Below are 24,220 nucleotides of genomic sequence, written 5' to 3' on the forward strand. Positions count from 1 at the left end.
GAGATGTCTAGGAGGAATTCATCCAGTGAAAAACGTATAAAAAAAACAAGAATAGCGGTTTTCGAATAGCAGTAAATACCTCATATGACATATGAAAATTCAATTTGTATTTAAACACATCAACATTATGGTACTGTGTTGTGCTTTGTATCATTTAACATAGCCGAACCAAGTTTTAACCAGTTATCTCAGCTCATATTCCTGCTGGTATTGACATCGGTACGGCATATTCTTAATTGGAATTGGATATGTTTGTGTTATAGTGAATCCCCGAGTGACAGATGGTTGGTTAAAATATTTATTGCTGGACAGAACGAAGTATCAATGTTTAAAAAATTATTGAAAAAATGAGAAAACGTCATAATAACCCGATATGGAAAATTCTAGGTCAGAAACAAAACGCTTTCTTTAATTTGGAAGAAAAACTGCATGGAGAGAATTCAGAAATATGGCTGCACAGGTAAATGCCCTAATTCTTCCATACCTCGTGCTTCCAACTTTTCACTGTACAAATTTTCCAATCTCATTTTTCAATTTTAAAGTTCCAACACCCATTTCACGTTTACATTTATTGAATACCAAGTGGACGTAACCGACGTATGGGTCGTTTTGTTATTGTGTTCTCGTTCATTTCTTTGCTAGTATTCTCCTTGTTGTTATGAAAAACTCACTTTTCTATTTAACTTCTGGGTGAATTGCTTTTTAATTTTCAGTGGTTAAACATTGCTGTTGTCGCTAGATAGTTCAATCGCGCATCGTATGCACATTGCCTCAAATAACCGATAAGGCCTTACTTCGTTTCCCAAACAGCATTGGTTTGGTTCATTGCTTGCTGAGAAAGGTGATTGTTTCCTAAGAACAGCAATAGAAACCACTAACAAAGAAGAAAATATTAATTTGGTAAATTGATCCATTGGTCTACGTTGGATCAAATAATGCGTTAAGTCCCTTCTAGGAAGTGTGCAATTCAAACCCTCAATTGCACCTCGCAATACTCGTGGGAGTGAGATATGCATCGTTTCAATCCTATTGATTTCGTATTTCACGCAATTAAAAAAATAGATATAACGTTATACAATTTACTTATCAGTGATTTCATGAAGTCCTTATGAAGAGGGGGCCTCATAAATGCCGTAGCCAAGTGCCTCTCATTGTGTAAATCGATTACATTTACACAGATTACAATTCTAGCCTTTGTTCGGCAGGTACAGCCACTGCTGGATTCACAACTTATTCGGTTATTTGTTTGCATCCATGATCGACAAATTTAGGAGATATAATTTCAATATCGACAAGGCAGTAATAACCTTATTTTGCGAATTAATAGCATGTGATGAGTTTTCGTATACTTTAATTTTATATCTGCCAAACGAAGCTGTCAAAAATCTTGCTCTCAAAATCTACAAAATATGTGAATATTGACTATTTTTGATTTTGAATCTGAAGAGAAAATAACTTTTTATTGCATGATCACCTTTATCCTGACTAAAAACTGGATACCTAAGAAAAAATTAGACACTTCTTCAGCATGCAATGCATCATATTCCTGGGTATACAAACCTAGCCCCTGAATAAACAAATAAACTTGATCAGAAATAATATATAGAATTATATCTATCGAGATGTCTGTGAAACATTATAATATTAGATATAAATTATTGAAATTTTGCTATTAAAATGTGCGTATACTTAAATCAAAGATCTATTTACGGTTAAAAAAAATCAAGCAAAAAATACCATTTAAATGTTATAAGAATTGTAACGAAAGTGATGGGAACGTGTGCCCTTCAATTAATATATAAAAAAAACGGCGGAACGGAACGAAAAATTTGAAAATAATAAAAGTCATAGTTTTCTAATATCTTCTTCTATCTTTTTGGTGATAATTTGTTTTTGAATAAATTCTTTAGAATCCGGAGAAACGGATTTTTTCATCGGAACACTTTAACAAAACGATCCATGCATCTTCCTGTGTCTATACCTGAACAATTGATTAAATGACAATTCTTTCATGCATTCTAGGCGTGAGCATATGCCGGCTTGTGGTTGATGATGATCATTAGTTATTACATCACTCGGAAAAGGTTATCGAGTGTATATACCGAAAGCTCGAAAAACTTTTTGTCAGAATACCATGCGAAAAGAATTGGTTCCAGCTGTTACCGATGTTTTCCTCATTCTGGCAGCCTATACCGACTGCAGTCAAAAGTTAGTCATGGTCTTATTTTTTTTTTCAACCATTTCACTTCAAGGACACGCAGTAGTCTTGAAGTTTATTTCTTTTTTATTTCGTTTTTCTTCAGTTTTATATAAATTTAGTCTGCTTTCGTAAACCATCATTCATGGAAGTCCTATTTCCTGCTCGGTATCTTTACTGACAAGACAATGGAAGTCAGATACTTTGTTTTCTGTTATTGTACACGAAGCATTCAGTCATTCAGTATAGCATGGTAGACATAAGTCAATTTTAGGTTCGTGCGAGTCGTTATCATCACGCGATAATATGTTTGTTTGAGCAGAATTTATATCTCACAAGTAAACGTTTCTTTTAGGTCCCGATACGGAAGCAAATGTTTCTGATCACTCCAACACATTCTCCGGTATTATGTTTGAAATTTTGCAAACAACAAGTCCCTTTACTGGAGTGAAGTGATAATATGCGTTATAAAAAATTTGTAGTTACTTCAATTTCTATTCGCTAATAAAATGTTTATTTACATATTATGATCGACTTTTATAACTGCTTATCTTGCTACCACAAGAGGATAACATACAAGAGGATAAGTACCTTTGCGGTTCGCTGCGTGAAAATATACTTCAAGAATATGTTGTTTTACTGCACCAGAAATTTCAAGACTGGTCTTGCTTGTCCCAATTGTATTAATTCCACTTCAGTTATGCTGACCCTTTGATAAAGTATCATAACCCGGAACATAGCACACATTTCATTTCATATGTAATGTATATGCTTTACCTATTCCAACTGCAAATATTCTAATTCTAACATTTTTTTGAGATACTGATGATGGATTGCGTCGTTTTCAGATGAAAGAATCTGGGGAAATTATTCGAAAGATTTGCTTCATGTAAGCGAATAATAACGAAATTGTTTCTGTGCTAACACAGTAGCTTGAGAATCCTTAGGCGGGGATCAGGGACGCCATAAGTAAACGCCCGTCGGGCCTGATTTAATGGCATATTACCTTCAATAACTTGACATTCGCGTAATAGGCCCGACTTTAATCGGAAAATGTTACTATAAAGAAGTCTTTATTTTACGAATGATTATATTTTAAATAAAAGAAAATAATAACAAGTATAAACGATGAAAGATTAATATATTTCAAATAAATATTTATGATGTATATAGAAGGAGTATATAGTTTTTAATTAGGGAAACAACGAATTAAGTTTTATTTTTGAAGTACTAAGTTTTTTTAACGACTGTTTAAGCTGATTAGACTTCAAAAGCTCTTTGATAATTGGAGAATTTTACTTTAATTTTGAGTAACCGACTAGTCCACAAGTACAGTATGTCACCATGCTATGGGAAAGTTGAACACATCGATAACAGATAAATAAGTAATTCAATACTTCCGATTTTTTTTTGGAAGTCAACTTGAATTGTAGGCTACAATCAGATAGTGTATAAATTAACACAGCTTCATGCTCAGAAGCATGTTAAAATATTCTAGGAGAGTTCTTCAAACCAGTAGTGAGGAATAGATATATGAAAGATGAAGTTTCGCTAATTGAAAAGGGGTTAATAGAAATTATCATAGCGAATGTTTAGAGCTAAGACGAACTTCACCTATGTGCTGTTCGCTCATGCTATGATTATTGTTATTTTTGCAAGCATCAATATTGCATTTCAAATGTAACAGACGCTCGTCACTGAGTTGTCGACTGAGTGCATGGTGCATTTTCTCTCGAGCTAATACTCCACCCGATCGACGCTTGCTATCTGTAAGAAGATATTAAAAAATGTTACCTAAATATGTGGATGACGAGCGTTAAGAAGATATATAATTCTTATGTTTATACTATACTCAATCTTACTCAGCTTTAGGATCAAGGCACGCCCAAAATAATGCTGATTTTCTTCATTGAAAATGTTTCATCGGTGTTTTTGGCATTGGTTTTTTTACTTTCAGTTACCTCTAATAATACATATATGACATATGAGAGATTTTATAACACTTACAAAGGTAATAGTTCTTCTTGTTCTTTCTCGCGTCGCTCAATTTCCTGTTTAGGAGATTTTCGCTTCCTTCTTCCGGTAATGATTCTATCGTCAAACTTTTCAGGCCAACCAACGATCTTCCACGCCGTCGAAGATCATCGTTATCTACAGAGTAACTCCTGGGTGACATTTCTCGATTTATTGCTTGCTTCCGCGGTACTACGATTGTTTCTGATATGAAACGTTTACACGAAGCTATAAGTAGGTTGAAAAAAGACCACAAAAATACTTTTTACACTCCAGAATAAAAGATACAGAACCTAATATGAAGCAATGGTTTACTGGTTGTAGCGCTTCGCGCACTCCCCGCATTGACTTTAGAAACGGATTTAAAAATTAGAGTTCAAAAGAAAAATATATTTGTATTTCTTGGACATATTTTTAAATTCAATACAAATCGTTTTTCATTCCTTACCAAGACTTGAAGATCGCCTTCTGTTCCATTGTCGACATAACTCGTTCATGATACGAAAGCTTTCCGTAATCGCTCCTGCAAATTTTTCTGATGATGTACTGGGACAGCTGCGGAAAGAGGAGATGCAAAACACAATTCTATCGGGATGAGGATTGTATGAAACTCCGTAGCCATCTTCAACTACCGCACCGTAACACATGAAAGAATCCGTGTTAGTAGGGACCTGTTGTTCAATACGAAACATTAAAAATGGAAGAAAAAGCGGAATAAAAGAATGAAAAGATAAAACAAGATAGAAATGGAATCTCACTTGACTAGTTGACAGAGTAAAATAATTACAAATATCGTACGAAGGATCTGAGAACAATTCAGGAATTGGTAGCTTCAGTTCTTTGGATGCCTGAACAATTTTTTAAAAGTAAAATATATATATTATACTACAATAAATACTACTGTTTAAAAATTAGGCAATGTTGTTGTCAATATATATATATATCTCTCTTCCAGCTGTTGACCCAATTTATTTGACATCGTATTTTTAAAGTTATTTTTTTTGTCAACCACTAAGCCCTAAAGCTTCTCTTATGGATTTTTAAAAGCGTGTGCTAGAGTCCTATTCAGCAATATATCTTTAAAACACACTCCGAAAAAAAAAATTTTTGCAAAAATATCTCAGAAATTTCTAAAAAAAAATTGGACCTTGAGAAATTCTGTGTACAGTAGAGGGTTAAAAATTAATTCCTAATTAATTAATTTTTTTTTCAACGTTTTCGTCAAGTTTTTCCTAACACAACATCACCGAAATGCCTATTATAGCATAAATGCTTATTACTCTGAAATTCACAATTGTATTTACAGGTGTATCAAGTTCAAGGCTAAAATTACTGATTTTGATGACGTCACAGCTCTTATTATTACTGCACAGACCACCCCCAACGCAAAAAAATTAAATTTTTTCGACGGAAATGCGCGTAGAACGGCGTAAACAATCCCATACGCGCATTTACGCGTTAAAATTACCATTAATTTTACGTTTTTTTTAACTACAAAAAATCTCCATACTTCTGCCAACTATGGAGCAGTCGAAATCATATTTATCAAAACAACACAGCGCCAGGGATGGTATATATGACTGAAAATACATGCTAAACCAACAACGAGAATATCGGTTGGAAACCGAAGACTTATCGATCGATAGTTAGGGGATCCCCCAAAACAGAAACTGCAGTTTCGATTCATCCGCTCTTGTAACTTGCGCACTGCGCATCGCACACACACACTCGGCGGGTTTCAAAATTCTCTCGCTTTACAAAAATCTAGATCACTATATCAATAATTGATTGATAACTCGCTAATTATACGACATAATTCGCCCAAAATCAATAGGCTTCTGGTCCGAGATAAGATGAATGCACATGCAAAATCTGGAGCAGATTCAATCTCGCTTTCGTGAGATATCGCGTGCATCTAACAGACACACACACGGACAGACATACATACAGACAAATACCTATCAATATACTTACCGATCTTAAGATCGATAAGTAATAAGTCATTATAAAGGAGTATTTCCTGTCTGAGCTGAGTCGACATTTTCAGACGTCTGACAGGCGATTTTGAAATCCACGCTATTTATAGAATTCGCACTTTGCGTCACGGCTGGAAGGTTCTATCGCTTCTCTCATATCAGGCGATAACGTCAACAAAGAGCTAAGAGCGATATTAACAGTAGTTTACCGAGCACAAAATTAAGCGTAAATATTCTCTCATATGAGCTTAGCCGCTGTAAGAGGGATCCATTTTCTGAAACGGTGAATTTATGAAAAAAAGACACGTTGGTTTCAGATATAATAATATTTTAAAGTTAATTGCCTTTTGTCATAGGTAGTTAGACTACTTGAAACACACTCCCTGTAGCTATTATAAAACAAGTTTATGAGAAACAATGACATGTTGAAAATACTTATATTTTACTTAGCTGTTTTGTGGATATAACGAAAAAATTTGACAATACAAACCTCTTTCAATCCAACAAGATGACAATCGATTGCAAGACCCGTGATTGCGGCTATGGTGTAGTCTGTTTGAGCTTTTATCGCTTTACGAAGTAACATCATGTTTCGTGCGTTCTGTTGTGAGAAAAAAATATATTGATAATCAAAAATTGCGGTGGAAGATCTTAATTCTATGCATATATCAGTCTGAAATTACACAGAACAAAATTACGTCCCATTTTACATCACTCTCATAATCGCGTATGCTAATAAACTTTTATTCAAAATAAAACTTCTTACCAATGCTATTTTTCCATTTTCATCTGGAATCGTCACACTCTTTGCAAAGTCCAATGCTTGGACGGTTGCTGCACGTATATTATCAACACGTCCTTCTCTAAATCTTCTAGTAGACGCACTTTCATACGTTGAGACCAAATGGCCATATAATCTAATGATATAACAGTTTTATATACTTGCACGAAAAAAATGTATTTGAATCAGTGTGAATAAATATGTAAAGCGTCACAGACGAATTTTATACCTTGGCCACATTCTTAATAATTGTCAGCAACGCTTTCCAAATAAAAGCTTGATATCAATGAAAAAGTTGACCAAAACCTTACCCTATTTTATTAAACTTTTAAACCAAACGTGTCAAAAGCAAATAAATATTACTTATAGAATGAAAGTTGAAGAGCAACTTGTATATAAGCATCAGGGCTGATGTTTTGTCTTTTTATAAATTCCTTCCCATAATCAGAGAATCTGAGTATTTTCAGATCCAAATTATTTGCCACCTTCACCAAACCTGTCCTGGCCAAATCCATGTATCTGAAATATAAAATATGCAACAAATTTGTCTATATTACATTGAATTCTGGAATTGTGGGTACTCCCGAAGTATGTAAACCAAGATGGCGGACACGGGAACGTAGTATGTGTACCAGGTTAGGATTAGGCCATAACTTTATTATTTCAATTTTTCTTATTTATTTATATTACGGGGACTAGCCAAGTGACTCCCGTAGTGTTTGTACCTAAAATTATGGCCTACTTCGTATACTTCGTGAGTAGCATATTGTGTGCAAAACATATCACCTTTTAACCTTTGCACTTTCAACTTCCCATCTGAGACATTCGGGAGGTAACAGAACTGGCGACATTTCAAAGTTTACTTCCTCTGGGTTAGACTCTTCACTACAAAGTAACAAATTTTGAAAGTTTATGTTGTCCTCCAACTGCTTGGAAACTTTACCAACGCGACTTCACGATATTATTGTTGGCCTGACAGACTAACGATGCTATCATCATGACTTAGATTAGAGGGTTGAGTTTAATCAAAAGATTGCCGATGATCAAGTCATGCAAATTATAAAGTCAGATATCAATCAATCCAAAACTATAGTATAATATCTATCTGCCTCTCAGTGGATATATGAGCAGAGCCTTGGTTAAAGCGAGGGGATTTGAAAATTGTATAAAAAGATGCTTGTATATATGGTTTCATAATTATTCTCAGTCTGTCGAAAATATCTTAATTGCAAAATCATAATATCTTAATGCAAAATATTACATGCATATTTATAGGTAGCGTGCACTATATTCCACAGAAAACAGTTTGTATCCAATTTGTGGATGCAATAAGTTGATCTGAACTCTGAAATACAATGCTATGTTTATTTAATCACTTGCACTACTCAATATATACCTACATGTGTTTCAAAAGATGCTCAACCAGGCTAATAACAGCAATCCCTTCTGATACGGAATGTTCATAAACCAGCCCCGTTACTCCGTCCGATCCGATGATGAATTGTATTGTTTTATCAAACCATCTGTTTAAAGTAAAAATAATAATAATTAAATTGCAACTTTTTATTTGTATTTGCTAGTTTGCGGTAGGATCAATTCATTTGGCTTTTTCTGGATATTATAATGCACTGTATGTAACTGTAATCTCCTAGATATTTTTTTTTATATATTTGTTGCATGTGTTTCTACTTAATAATGAATTTTCTTGCAGTTTTTGACAAATTTTTGAGTTTGCTTTACACAATATATTTCCCCGACTGTAGGCTATTATTTTGAATTGAATCTCACATCAATCAGTGTTTAAGTAGTAAAGTATAACACCTCTCTAGGTAAGAATAAAATCTCTTCTTACCTATTGCACGAATTCCCCATTCCATGTAACATTTGGTGCCCGAGATTGACGTCATTTGCCTCTACTTTCAAAGGTTTATCCAAACACACAACCGCAATACTTTTCTCTATCGATTCAATCGATTTACGATTGACGGGGTCTGAATAAATTAGTACCATTGAATTTAATAAATTGTAAGTTCCATTATTTCATTCGTTTATATTTGGAATTTTCTTAGATAGACTCATTTTGAATTGAGGTTTGTCTTTCATGTTAGGCCGTAATTTGTTTTGTCTGGGTTATGCTTTCTCTCTCTCAATTTCTATACGAGTCATACGCGAATATTTTGCTTTATAATTCATAATTGTCATTGCATTATGGCTATGATTAAAAAGATTTACCCTTTATGATATACTTTGCACCTCCGCTACGAACAAAGTTCTTAATGAATTTCTTTGTCGTGGCCGCTCATTTGAAGTGACGTATACTATAATAACATCAACATTCATAAAATAAAATAAATAGGGTTTGAAGTATTCCCGCAGTATGAAATGAATACAATTCTGTACTTTGCATAAGAATATCACGAGCCTCCGCCCACTCTGATCTTCCCATTGAGGTTAGAACTCCAACAGAGAAATTGGGATTTGTTCTGTCATCAATCTTGTCATCTACAATTTTTTCAAGTAGGTCAACGATATCTGGTTCCGATATACGCTCGCCTTTTGGCGAAATGGCGTTGAGTACATGAAACTGAAACAGATAAACAGTTTTTAATCGGTCCATAGAAGTCATGTTCATTTATTTTTGTTTGCTGGATCGAACCGCGCACCACTCTTAAAGTGATACTATCGTACTGAGTAAAACAGAAATCATACTTGAATGTTCAAATTGCGTTTTGAAGTACTTAAAATTGTGTACCAAGATTCTAGAAAGTATTTTGTGTTATTTTGCCTATAGCCTTGGCTTGTTCTATTTCGGACCAGAACCGGGCAATATTCTATTTTGTGCTCTGAAGTTGAAAACACCAATGCATTATTGACCATTATTTACCATAAATGACTTGGATTTATATTGTGTACAACGTATTTGGTTACTTAATTTAGACAAACATATCTTCTGCATTGCTATCCAACCTTGTTGTTATGTGCGATTACAAAATGTCCTGCATGATTTTCTTCTGTTGACGAAACCTGTACGAGTCTGTCACTTGGTTTCCCTGGTAAACGACTGGAACATAATAGTCTGTAATATTGTTTCATACAAAGTGGTTGTCCGGCTAATTGTCCGTGTGCGATGTCAACCGGTAACGCTTCCCTGTAAATATGAATAGTGCTTTTTATGATTATATACGACGTTGAGAAACTACTTTTAAACCATTTTAATTCTTCATGCCAACTAGACAAAGCCTCCTCTTGTGCTCAATATTAGATGTAATGTTGTGTGACTAACAAGACATACACTGACACATCCAACACCCGGGAGCGTCAATTTCCTCATAGTGGTCTGGCACGTATAAGGTGATTATCCAGATGGATGTAAAATGACCAGAAATCGATACAAGTACTTACGAGTCTAATATTTTCTTGTAGTCCATAATTCCTGCAATCAACTTCCCAGCAAACCTTTTCACGAGTTCATAAATAGAAATGAAAACATTAAAAGGGAGTAACTATTCTTATCGTGTGAGACGATTTATTACTTATCGATCTTAAGATCGGTAAGTATGTTGATAGGTATTTGTCTGTTTGTTTGTTTGTCTGTTAGATACACGCGATATCTCACGAAATCGAAGTTGAATCTGCTCCAAATTTTGCATGTGCATTCATCATAGTTCGGAATAGCAGCCTATTGATTGAGCCTATTTCGATGAATTATGTCGTAAAATTAGCGAGGTATTAGTTAATTAGTGATGGGACACACGGTGTCACTATAGACTAGAGTAAGAGCGCTGTTTTGGGGGATCCCCTAACCTTCGATCGATAAGTCTTCGGTTTCCAACCGAATTCTAGTCTCATTGTTCAAATGTATTTCTAAATCTTTTGGAAATTATTATGCCTATATTGTGTTATCAAATCACGATTTCGTGAATAAGAAAACTTCCACGAAATTAAAACATGTTACTTAATTTGGTTAATAAAAGTTCAAGTTAAAATTGAGCATTTTCTCGCTCACAAGTAATTCAGATTTTTCATGAGAAATATGTCATATTGCACATGCACATGTGTCCAAAGTTCGAATCATGAAATATAATCTGAATATTCCAGTCTAATCTGAATCTAGTCTATCCGATACTTAGAGTCCTGTAACCTGTGTGGATTTGGAAATTGCATGCCTGTTTTTGATTTTACACAAATAGACGTAATCTTACCTCAGCCGTTCACTTTCCGTTTTAAAGTTTTGCTTTGGTAACAGCATTCCAGGGTTAGAGTTTACCGGTAGAGGCGCGCGATTGTTGAGATACATGTCGTCGAGCCACCAATCATACGACTGTAAAATGGGTTGGAAGATGATCAAGATTCGTTGGAATTATTGAATAAGAAGATTCAATATTCTATTGCAACATTTTTTTTATTTCGTACCTAATCTCACTGGAGTAATCGCTCAATGTTTTATATCCCAGTTTACGTTTTTTGTTCCAAGTATCGCATTGTTAGATATATTATTTCTTCTTTGCGAGAAAGAGTATAATAAATATGTGTTAGGACATTGTAATTTACCCAATTGACAACATTCTTCGCTCTTTTTAATAAATGATTTTGCAGTGTTTCACCGATGCCACCATCAGCTCCAAATTCTTCTACAATCTGTTTTGTTTTTTCAAACTGTATTTCAGGGACTAGCGGCTTAACACAGAGTAAATATCTTTCCAATGTTTCCGTCAGGTCTGGAACGGGTAGACGGGGTAATTGAGTCTGACAAATAAAGAAAAATTATAGCTAAAAAAAAAATTGAAAAATTGTAGAGACAATTTAGCTGCAGTTAATCTTTTTTTTAGATGGCATTGCTATATAGCACGTAGCGTATTGTTCCTTTTCTTATGCTTAAAAGTATATAAAAAGTAAGTGGATCTGTGTGTTTTTGTGTTCTATTATGTGCTTTCATGTTGAATATTTGCTTTGTTGTTTGTATGACAACTTCTTTACAGCAAACATGTGAAGTATGTCATAACAATCATTTTTTTCCCCGAGTAACTGTGCCTACCCCATTGATTTTTATAAAATATTATATTGCGTGGTTCCGTTAGCAAAGTATAAAATAAAATATTAAACTACAAGATTTAAACCAAATGTTTTTTCATTTTTATTTCTGAGTAATATCACTATTCACCATAATCTCTCATCATACCTGATACGACATTGATAACCTCCTACTACTGATGCTCCTTGCAAAATTTGGTATCGCTTTATTTGCATCGTTCAATATAGGCATTCCGATTGTTGGCTTCGACTGCTCAAAAAGAAATATTATTCATGAGGAAAATGGATGAACTTTTTGTATTGTCAGAAAATATTCGCATAGTCTATTTAATATTTCATTTATAACCCCGACATTAATTAAACTAGATAATCCAATTATTATCGGACTGAAAAAGACGTCACGTTCTATGATATGGAACATTTCAAAATAGAAATGACGGATGCATTACATTTGACCGAGCATGTAGATGAGATATCATAATTTTGCTCTCATCCAATTTTGTCTGGAATGGGAAGTTTTCGATCTCATCAAAAATTCTGGTAATTAAGTTATGTGGATCAGTTAGAGTCATACAAAACTTCCATGCAAATGAGAGAACAATGATTAATACACGACATTCAACTGAAACACTACCAAATGGCCTTAAAAGCCTTCAAAATTATAGAAAATCATACCACCAAAATGCTTGTGTTATCCTATTAACGATTTATGTTCTTAATCAATAACATTCTTGTATTCATTACCAGAATCGTTTTGCTTAAAAGGATTTTCGATTTGCAAATTGGGATGCCCAATGAAAGTACAGCCCAGTACAAAAACGTTATCTTTAGATACTGTTCAACTTGTAACTAACTGGGATATATTAGAGTTACCTTTGCCGTCTGTCAAAAAAAGACTCAACTAATAATACCCATGTGTTGTAACCTTTTCACTGGTTTTTCCGTATCACTATATTTCAATAAATGGAAACTTTTTGATAAAAATCGAGCTATGACTTATTATTAAAAATTAATCCAGAAACAATCTGTATGTGGTTCAAAAATGCCATCTCGTTAGATTGAATTGCCGGGAATTTAGATGCCCAGTAAAAATCCATTTTCGGCCAGATCAACTGCAAGAAATCGGTTCAAAGTCGGTATTGTGAAATCTTCCCCTTGCTGAGGAAGAACGAAAGTCGATTCTAATTGAATGTTGTTAAGGTCAGGATTGTTCGTTATTGATTTTAAAGACTTTGAAATACACAAGAAGGAAATGGTAAAACATTTCTATTTTTTCGAACAATGAACCTTTATCTAGATTTATGTTGTTATATCCGAAGTTTATATAACAAACTCGTCAAAGTTGGCGATTGAATGTTATGATTCAATTCAATAACGCTTTGCACTTTAAACAACTAAATACTTAACATATACGAGTAGTTCTAGACCAGAGTTCCCCAAACTTATTGGGCCGCTGACCCATATTTGAGAATCTTAGTTTTGACGGACCCCCATACTAAGTCGTAATAATGTCTGTGCCTAACCAACGAGAAAAGATAAGGTTTCATTTACAAAACAACAACATAAACGACATTAACGTGATGGATGAGGTTGCTTTTCACTGCACAATTTATCAATTCTGGCAGGAATTTGTGAAAAGCAAACTCATAGGTCCGACTATACTTCAAGGTCGACCTGTATTTTGTCATAATATTAGTAAGAGCTGAAAAAGCTTCCTCACCCATGTAGGTCGTTAATGAAAATGTAATTGCCTTTTCTGACTGCGATGGATATTAGCCCGCAACGCTCAACCAAAAAGATGTAATGGCTTTTTGATTGAAATCAATCATTAAAGATCGATCGTAGTCTTTTCATGGCGTTGTGGATCCCCTGTGCAGTCATCACGGACCCCAGTTTGGGAAACCCTGTTCTAGACAACCGATACCAAAGGTTTTTCAAATATTATATTATTTGTCATTACCGATCCGATATTAATAAAACAGGTTGATGCCGACAATCCGACACCTGATAAAAGCCTTTAATATATACAGTCTCTTTTATCTACCAAGTTTCTCACGTTAACCGATATCTATGGCCAATTATTGAAAAGTATAACTTGAAACGTTGCGAGTACTTAATTTCGAAAATGATAAACCGAGTAAAACAGAACTCTCACTAAAAATACAGCAAGTCTCTGATTTTATATAATATGGGTTAAACGAGAGATGTCCAAATTCAATTTATCTCGTAAGGATTGAAGCCTAAATCAATAAGAAATTACAATTACCGATTCGCTTTCTAGTTTTTACTATGTTGGGCCCATTTGTGATCCAAGATTTCGCGGACCCTTCAAGTAATACACGATGTACATTTGGGTTACGACGACCTGTCATTTGAAGGAAAGTGCGTAAAATGGATCGAATCTGGTACGTTTTTAACACCGTTCGTCGGAAACTTTTCTCCAATTAATATTTTATGTTGGCATCGTGCGTCGTACGTGATTTATTCTAACGTCGTCTCGATTGGCCCGCGTGGAATTGAATATTGAATTAGTTTTTTGTCTTGTTTGACACGTCTTGATCGCTCTCCCGGTTTTCTGATTGGCGTCTCGCAGTGATCAAATTCGTCATGCTTTAACGTGTTTTAGAAATAATGTAGGTAGGCGACACGGTCGTGAATTGATTCGATAAAATGTCATTTTTGGCGCACTTTAGCTGCTCAACATTTATTTTATTATCGATGTCAAGAAAAATTGGGAATACTTTATAAAAATACTTATACTTACCCATATAAATTGGATATCAATTTTTAATGTAATGGTTTGACCAGTCCTAGTATTGAACTGGAGTCCACCACTTAAGAGTTAAATACTTTCACCACAATGACATCTTATCTGTTAATCTGTTTAAATTTAAATTTTACATCTTATAAATGCGTCGGATTTTATTTGGCACAAAACCTATAGAGGCGCGTCGGGATTTTTTTTCTCTGTGATATCTTCAAAATGTCATCTAAATTTATTCGTTATTTTTTCGAAATTGTATTAAATGGGTGTACCTGAATTATTGCCTGTGAATTGTGAAATTGTAAAGACCTCTTGTATATCTTTCTGATATCGATCTCAACCCCTGCCAAAAACATTTTGACCTAAGTTTTTTTGAAAAGTGCTTTTGTGGCATTTATAGTGGGACAAAGACACGCACATCTTTTGCAACACTGTTTTTCTCCGCTCGTAAACAATTCACTGATAGTACGACGTTTATGGTTTACTATCAATAATTTCCCCAAATGCTCGTTCGTAGCGAGTAAGCGTCGTATTACGTCATATTAATTACAATTACAGACCCAAGACAACCATCACATTGAATATGAACAGTTCACAGAAAAGATATGAATGTCTTCTATGCTATAAATTTTGTGGCTTCACATATTGTGAAAAGGATCGCGACATGTAAGAAAATATTCAAAAGGGGTTGCGAAGCAAAAAAGGTTGGGATCCACCGCTTTACAGTTTAGTGAAGAAGTTTAGTTGGAACAAACAAGAAAAAGGTACCATTCGCGGGTATTTCATATACTGAAATATTACCTCAAATCATACAATCCAAATGTTGGAATATAACGCCATTTATTCTGCTCATTTCAAAATAAAGGATAAGTCTTTTTAAAAATCGGTCAGATATTAGCAACCTACGCGAAAATTACATTCAGTTTGTAGACTTCAATTTGAGTTTGTCGTCCTGATGCTTGCTGGAGGACGTACTGAAGACTAATCACCGTAGCTGTATGTTCCTCTCACTGTGTTGCGATGCCATAAGCTGGTTGTGAGACACTCAAATGATACATTTTGCATAAAAGCAATGAAATCTGACTTAACATCTACGAATATCGTGTACAGATGAACAACATCATGGAAGGACCAAATATTTATTAGAATGAGTTTATTAGGATGCTGTGTTATGTATGTGCGTAAAAGATAATATTTGATAGTAAACGAGAAATTATAAAGTGGATTAAAATGATGTAATATAACGTTAAATATATTATTAATATGTGAGTATAACGTCCAGTGTGAGTAATACATAAGCTCGATGGAATTGCAGTGATATTACTACCATCATTTGAATTCATCACTTAATCAGGTTGACTCGAAATTTTCAGATATATCCTAATCTAACGAACAAACTAACTTCGATATTCTAAAAATACATACATTGCATTTCTATCGGTAGTCACAAGAGATCACAGCTTCCAGAAATAATACCAAAAGTTCTATGACACCAAAAGGTTGGAACAATTTTCTCATACCAATAAATGCTATAAACGTATGCATTTGCAATCTAATCCTAAATTAATAATGAAAATATAACATTTAGCTAACTTTCATTCCCCGTCAAGAGTTTTGATAGCTTCATCATGTTCATTTTGAATATCATTTGACTCTTCAGTCTCTAATCTAGCTTCCCTTGATAGACGACGTGGGCGTGGCCGAGGACGTGGGTTTATGTCAGTTTGAACTATCTTCTGTTCTATTTGTTGAGCGGCCGCCAAGGATTGCCGTGATGTTGCTGTTCTTTTTTGACTGTCTGAAGTTAAACGAAGATCCGATTTTTCACTAGGAAGGGATTTTAAATGTTCTTCAGCATCAATCACACTTCCATTATGATTGTTGCCAACAATTGTGTGCTCAGACTTAAGTTTACCTTCGTCTAAACTACCGGTAGAGGTATGGCCGTTGTTGTTGAAGCGATGATATTCGCCAACCTCTGACAACAACATATCTCTTTCTCCTCTGTTGACGTTCCAATCATATACCTTCCTCAGAGTGAACAAAACAGGCGCAAAGCACACGTTAGCCATTCCGATGAGGACGTTCATTTCTGTGTATCCAATAGACTGGACAGCTTGTCCAGCTAAAATAGGTCCCAGTGCGTACGCCACTGAATATGAAATATCAGCAATAGCGTACACGCTACCGTAAACACTGGTATGCCGTACGTCCACTAGAAACGCTAATGTTGGTAGAAGAGCAGTGTCTATTAGGGCTATTCCGAAGCACATAAAACATAGAGGTACAATTAGGGCGCCGTACGATTTACATACAGGAACTATCATAGCTGATATACCAATTGCAATAAGCCCCACTAGTCCGTAAAACCACTGTAGACGAAAGTACTTCACAGATAATTTTACTGTCAAATATACCCCGAGAACATGCGGCAAAAATGGCGGTAACCAAATAAGTCCGATTTGCCATGGAACAGCGTTCATGTTTTCTTGCATCCATTCTGCAATTGTTGGTTCCAGGAAAGCAAGAGGAAAATTGGCAATGCTCAAAGATCCGGCAATTACTAATATGTAGGGATCCATTAGTAATTTGTATATTGGTGTTCCTACAACTTTGTTGTCCCCATTCGCTCCTTCTTCATCATCGGTTGGAGCTTCCACCAGTAACAAAAGTGACGCGTCGAAAAGACATGCTATTGCTAGTATGAAGAACGGCATCGGTTTTCCAACGAATTCGTACAATATTCCCCCGAATGGAGGTGCTACCAAGCTTCCGAATGATATAAATGCCAATGCTATACCCAAAGCTTTTGACCTCTCACCCTCGTTCTGGAAACGATCAGCTATTAACCCGAATGATGCAGTATCGGCGAGAGCCGAACCAAATCCTTGTAAACTCCTTGCTATAAACAACCACGCATATGATTGTGCGAATGCGAATACAACAGTGGAAAAAAACATAACCATCAACCCCAATGTCAAAGGAGTGATATAACCCACTCGATCGATGAATGCCCCAGTGAATGGGTTTACTGTCAATTGAACGATGGCCTTTGAGGCGAAAAGTAACCCCATTAGGGCATCTTGGTTATCTTGGATTTTAACGGGATGTAGATTTCGAAGCTTATCTTCCAACTTGCCTAAAAATTTCGTGTTTTTACTGGTAACATAATTTGAAGTAGTATTAATTGTAACGATACTGTGGTTTTCGGCGAATCTGACATCAATCGGTCTGGTAGTGGTTACGTCTTCGAACGGTAGCGTGGTTTTTGACTCAGTTGCACTGAAATAATCGTCTATGATTGGTACGATTACCATATACAGCATGTTGTCGAGAAGTAAAGCCAAGCACACAATGAATTGAATTATTCGTTTTTGCCATCGCGGACTTGAGAATCTGGTTCTAACTGGAGCTGCCGATTGTCTGAGATAAGCAACAACACGGAAAGCACACGACTTTATGATACCTGGCATCATAAAAATGCCAGCGATGATTCCTTGTGGTGTCAGTGGCATGGTGGCGTGGCAATATCTACGACTTCTGTGTTCTGTCTCTCCTTGCACGATGTTGATCTGCGAAAGCACAAATGCACAAAGTGAATAAGGTTGCCAACCGTGACTTGAAATTTTCGGTGACACTAATGTCGAATTTTTGACGAAAATTCTCAATACATTTGTCAAATTAGAATTGATTTATAAAAATATGGTTGACGCCAACGGATTCACTCTGTGCATTTGTTACCTACTGCATATCATCACCGTTCTCTCTGCTATTTTAAACATAGTTAGGGCGTCACCCAAATTCCTTTTTTCTTTCTCAGTTACTGATTACTTTTTTATGGAAACCTAGCTCTGTACGGTTATTATTTACTCCATATGGCAGACAATTCAATCGATAAAAAAGAAAACGACATAAACTGCATGGACCTGTACATTTTAAAAAGTTGGGCGTCTGTCATATGGTCTAAACTGGGTTACTGGTTAAACCATCGCCAAAGCATAAATGTGGAACTTTGGTAGTGAGTGTGATAGCTTCGACACCATTGATGATTTTTGACATTTTGCTTGCTGATTAAAAATTCAATCTCTAACGCAAACTCGGTTGTATGGATCAGTTCAATGTGTACAGCTAACTTTAGAAAATACATGGGCGAGCTTGATCAATTACGAACAATTGGTGCCCTCGCGCGTAGTTAATGAAACTTCTATGTTCCACATGCACGGCATTTGGCGTTAAATCAATAAATTACTTATTTCTATTTTCGATTATTCGTTATTTGAATTATTTTTGGGAAAAAACAAGAATGTATTTTAGATACCCACTCAAAGTTTGACAATTTGAAAATTTACTACTTTTATAAGAATGTTAAAAATTTGCTTATATTTAGCAGTACCGCAATTTAGTTTATAAAAGTTAATGTCACGTCAATTATAGTTCCAGAAGCGTATATCTCGATTGCGTTCACCCACGATTCGATAAAGTGTCAAACCAGTATCATAGTCGACTATATCAGTAAATTTACCTATTGTAATTATCATAGTCGGTGTTAACCCAGGTTACTCGATGCAATTTGTTTTAACTTCAAATAGTCAAATTCTAAAAAGAATCTATGACGTTGTATTCATATTAGTAACTAGATGAGAAATTAATACTATTTATTTCTGAACTATGTTCTGAATATAGAAATCAGACGCTATTAGCCACAAGTAGCCTACGTTAAGTCTGAACCCGTGCCCACCACACTCAAATGTCCAATAAGTTGGGTATGGTATTCGACGAACCATAAAAATTAGTCTCATTTAACAGACGTTGTGTATTACTGCTTGGTAAGGTCTTGGTCAGAGTAAGGCCGTTGAATAATTGGTATAAAACTGCAATAGGTCATAGAAAGAATAAGTTATTGGGTATCGAATATGATATTTTTCACCTGCCATGCATCAAAACATTGATGGATTTTCTTGCAAATGTTCCATTAAAACTTTAAATGAGTTGAATTAAAGTCATTTGTCAACAACAAGCTCGAGAAAAATAGAATACGTAATATGTTACTAGCGAATCAGCAAGCCATTATAAAAGATTTCATCCTACCACGATGTCACGACTAGAAAACGAAACTTTATCACGTAAATATCAAGTTCTTTTATTCCGACTGCAAACTTGTCATTGCGCCCTTAAAGGAACATTTACATAAATTTGGCCGTCATTCTGACGGATTTGGCGAACAGTGTTTCGTACCCGAGACCGTAGCCCACTACCTATTGCATTGTCAACGATATAACCATCAAAGAAGTCATTAGCAAAGCCAGGAAACTTAAATTGGAAATGACTTTGGAAGAACTTTGTTATCGAATTTGTTTTGTCTACGGGCAGAAATGTTTAGAAATAATTACTTATTGTAATTGATTCAATTGTATAATTATATATTCGTATTAAGTATTGTATTATATGTTAGTATAGTATTTTTAAATTTGAATCGATCAAAGGCACAAAAGACCACTGAAGTTATAAGCGCCATAAAACATATAACAACAACAACAACAATTTATCCTCGAATAACCCGGAAACGCCTCATGACTTTTATGAGAGTTTCTTTAATTTCTTAGTAGCGGTTCTTGTAATCGTTTTATCATCAATATTTATATAATAAAATTATTCATCCAATCCATGAAACTTTAAATTGAACTAAATTTACAAGTTTCTAATAGAGTCTGATGTTGTTAACCCAGGTCCTACTTCAAATACACAATTATAAAACACACAGTATTGCGGATTAACTTATCATATTACGTCACTGACAACAGATTCGCTTTATAGAATCAGTATTTTGTACTATTTTTACGTGTTGAGCCATTTAGTATCGATTTTGATAGCCACAGAAAGGTCTCTTGAGAGCTTTTCTAGATATCAGAATTGATTTAATTGCAAAGAAATTCGAGAAAATGAACACCGACAGCGCAAAAATCAGTAAACACCATTAATCTTTCACAGTATCTCCTATCTTTACTGCTAAAAGTAGAGGATAACTGATTCTTAATTCAAATTTGTTCATAGTCTTAATAAGAGAGAAAATATCTCAAATATATGGACTCGACGATCAAATGATTTAGCCAAATTCCGGAAAATATTAAAAAAAAAATTGTACCTCGTGTCATATAAAAGTACGATATGTCATCTAAATGTGTCTCTATGAATCATAATAAAACAACAATATTCGAATTGAAATATCGGGCCCCGTGGAGAGAAGATAAAATATTCAAAATCAAATAGAAGGGATATATTTCTAAATACTCTTTTCATTTTTATGCGATGCTGTTTGGAATCGATTGTTCTATTAATTGCGTAGACAGAAGATTGTTTCAAAATACCAACATCCACAAACTTCCCAACAAGAACAACAACAAGAATTTTGCAAAACGATACATAGGCCTATTTCGTGTTCAAAAATATTAGGTTGTTCATATTTAACATAGATAGCAGAATGGTCTCATCGTTAGCGCGCTGCCGCCAGAAAGTAAAATATCGGCGAATATGCCTATTTTGATTCCAGGCTCAATAACAAACAGTTAAAACAAATTGAAGCATTAACAACTCACTTTTGAATGCTATTATCTATGAACATGGGTTAACGACTGAGACATCGACTCCAAGACAAAGAAATTTTCTAGAGAACATATCAAAGATAAGCGTGCTATCGAATACCGGTAAATGCATTTGGTTTTATTCTAAATGTATTGCCAGATGTCCAACTGGAATTGAATATTGATCGCATATCGCTGTCGTCGTTTATCTCAACTTAAGTCTCGTTAAAATTTTGACTTGGTTCAGCAAGCTTGTTAATCACGGTTGACAATCGCCAAGTTTTTCGTAAATAAAGAATAAACGCTTGTTTGTTTATAAAAAAATTATGCTCCCTATACATGCACGACATAAACTTAAATGTGGACAAATTAGGATGTTTTTAAGGGAATTAATCACTAACATATCCCATGGTGGCTCATTGGGCTGAATGGTAAGAAAAAACTCGGTTGCGATTGTATCGTTGATATCCGACACGGACCTAACAGGTACGAATACCACGAGGTTGGTGGTGTGTTGGATAAATAATGAACCCTTTGCGAGGTTTGACTTTCATTCATCAGCATCAATGGACTCAAAGTTAGTTACTGTCATACTCGACTTGGAACAGTAACAAGGCGAAAATACCCCATTTTATTATGATTACTGGATGTCTCACTAGATTTCCTATCCAAGGGATAAATAAAAATCCTTCTTTATCTTTTTTTAGATCTTCCTAACCGTTAAATGATTGTCAGATACTGACCGAATGAAACCGTGATATCTCTTTGTTTTATTCTGTTTTTTGTGGTATATAAAAAATTAATACAAGGCCGAGTAATATTCCGCGTGTTTGTGAGAACCGTACATGACTTACAAACTTGATAGTTTTGATTTTGAAATGTTAACTTTGGATACGCTACAAAGAAATATACTGGCAAATATAAATGACTCAATTGAGACGAACATGTTTTTTGATAAAACATGTCACATGTCGTGAAGCACTCCCCTGCCTTTTAGAACATTTTGTAATTCGAATTACACACTATGAAAACGGGAAATTACCGTATAGCACCAGATTAACTTTAAGCGTGAAAAATGAAAAACTTACCAATTTTTTATGCAGTATGTTATCCTTCAAAACCCCAGATATGACGGTTACTATAAATGCAGCTAGTTTATTTTAATTTCGAAATATTATCTGAAAATAGAAAATGTAGTTCACGGGTGGGACATTCTTTTATATTCCGATTGAAAACTAACCACAGAAATTTTTTATGCAATTTCATAATTGGTAGCTTACAAAATATAAATGATCATGACCTTTTTTTGATGATCACTCAGAAATAGTCACTGTCAGAACTATTTAAATTTGAAAATTAAAAAACACTTCAAGTACGTTTCAAAATTTTACAAGAATGTAAAATATTTATCGCATCAATAATATTCGATTGTATAATTACTCTTTAGTTTTTAAACGCAATTATGCATAACCTTCAAATAGTGGAAAATGAAAGGTTTCTAGCAAATTTACCATATTTTGTGAAGATTGTGTGATATTCTCGCATTCTGTCAATTTTAATTTGCAACGAATTCCTGCAAAAATGAGCATTTTATGCTGTGAAGATCAAGGCAATTTACAACATCTCACACCAAAAGGATAATTTAGGTTAGGCACAAATTTGGGTTATTAAAAAATAAAATATATCATAGGGGCAAAAAGTGAATTTTACGGCTTCCCTACGAACAGGCTTTGTGGAAATATTCAATTAGATATGGAAAATTTATCTTAAACGCAAATAAAGTAAATACGCAGTAAATTTATCTTAACACGTATCATGTACGCCGAGCACGGCCTATACGTGTAATGATTCGCTTCAGTATCACCGAGTTTTATTTTTGTTATATTCTGTTCCAATACCTTACTGCATAGAATGCAACACCGATTCGACAGTAAATATTCTAATTCTGCGTCTATCTGTCATCTACAATTTATTTCTTGTCGCTTCGAATCTGTTACCATACTTATGCCGCGATCAAAATATATAAACAACGGAGAAAAGTTTGCAAATTAGTGTGTTGTCAAATTTCGAAATCAAAATAAAAAGAATTGACGGCTGAAGGCGAATTTGAAAACAATGGACATATAAACTACCCGTGAATATCCATATATTATAGTTCTTCTTCAAAACTCATATCTGCATATACCTGCCTACGACTTTTTGTCACACTCTGACTTGTCTTTTCTAACTAACCAATTCGAGTGTAGATCTTGTTTTTGTTCCTTCTGAACGATTTTTTTTTCATTTTTTCTCTGCGATGAATTGCAACATTAACCTAGAAAGCTGTCGTACGAGATAATTTGATTAGTTTTCCAAAGTACGAAGTTTCTGTGTATTCTCTCTATCTGGTATACGCGCTACGCACATCATATGCCGTAAATGATTATTTTTTTCTGAAGCGTAGGTACCCGATCTGATACAACGCCTTACATGCTCATACCTGATTATGCTATAATCGGGCATGATTGATTTTTTATTTTTTTCTCTTCGCATTTCGAAGGATATTAATTAATCTATATTTCTGGATCTCTCTAGTTGCATCACTTTTTGACATTTTGGACAAGAATAAACGTCCATGTTTAGGACAATGAGAATACGTACTTTGATAAATATTATTACAAATAGCTATATTGAAGTACATTGCACCCGCCGATGAATGAACAGAAAAAGCCGGACATGGAAAAGCTCTTAAAATAAATCCTGATTTGGACAATCTTGAACTTCTTCGAATCAATATGAAATGCGTGCTGGCAGTTTTGATTCGGAGATATGACACGCGTGTCAGAAATTTCAATTTTGCTAATGATGTCTATGACTTCAAGTAAATATAGAAATAATCTG

At 34.7% G+C, this 24,220-nt stretch overlaps 1 protein-coding gene across 3 annotated transcripts; it reads right to left on the reverse strand.

Moving 5' to 3' along the window:
* Nucleotides 1-1,534: 1,534 nt before the first annotated feature.
* Nucleotides 1,535-22,908, reverse strand: LOC120344451 (putative vesicular acetylcholine transporter-B). Of its 3 annotated transcripts, none has more exons than XM_039413680.2 (18): nt 22,852-22,901; nt 22,429-22,518; nt 12,147-12,248; nt 11,519-11,713; nt 11,170-11,288; nt 10,370-10,423; nt 9,935-10,115; nt 9,368-9,551; nt 8,820-8,958; nt 8,368-8,490; nt 7,754-7,852; nt 7,331-7,486; nt 6,953-7,103; nt 6,677-6,787; nt 4,969-5,058; nt 4,659-4,881; nt 4,205-4,438; nt 1,535-3,964 (listed from the first exon to the last, which is right to left on the reverse strand). In XM_039413680.2, exons 3-18 carry the CDS (start codon nt 12,228-12,230, stop codon nt 3,777-3,779), a joined length of 2,331 nt encoding a protein of 776 aa, XP_039269614.2. In that variant the 5' UTR covers nt 12,231-12,248; nt 22,429-22,518; nt 22,852-22,901; the 3' UTR covers nt 1,535-3,776. The 3 variants fall into 3 exon arrangements, with proteins under 3 accessions (XP_039269614.2, XP_039269624.2, XP_039269633.1); XM_039413690.2 differs by having other exon boundaries at nt 1,536-3,964; nt 4,205-4,414; nt 22,852-22,899; XM_039413699.2 differs by lacking the exons at nt 1,535-3,964; nt 4,205-4,438; nt 4,659-4,881; ... (11 more) ...; nt 11,519-11,713; nt 12,147-12,248 and adding an exon at nt 15,868-18,334 and having other exon boundaries at nt 22,852-22,908.
* Nucleotides 22,909-24,220: the final 1,312 nt, after the last annotated feature.

This window comes from Styela clava, chromosome 1 (genome assembly GCF_964204865.1).
Source record: "Styela clava chromosome 1, kaStyClav1.hap1.2, whole genome shotgun sequence".
In the NCBI taxonomy this organism is placed as follows: Eukaryota; Metazoa; Chordata; class Ascidiacea; order Stolidobranchia; family Styelidae; genus Styela; species Styela clava.

Bases quoted from the DNA above. Each gene is read 5' to 3' on its own strand.
- LOC120344451 (XM_039413680.2), bottom strand. From the start codon at position 12,230: ATGCCTATATTGAACGATGCAAATAAAGCGATACCAAATTTTGCAAGG. The intron at 11,289-11,518 runs GTAAATTACAAT...CCCATTTTACAG, and splicing joins CGAAGAATGTTGTCAATTGG to TCGTATGATTGGTGGCTCGA. The intron at 5,059-6,676 runs GTTTGTATTGTC...AAAATTGTTCAG, and splicing joins ATCTTGTTGGATTGAAAGAG to GCATCCAAAGAACTGAAGCT.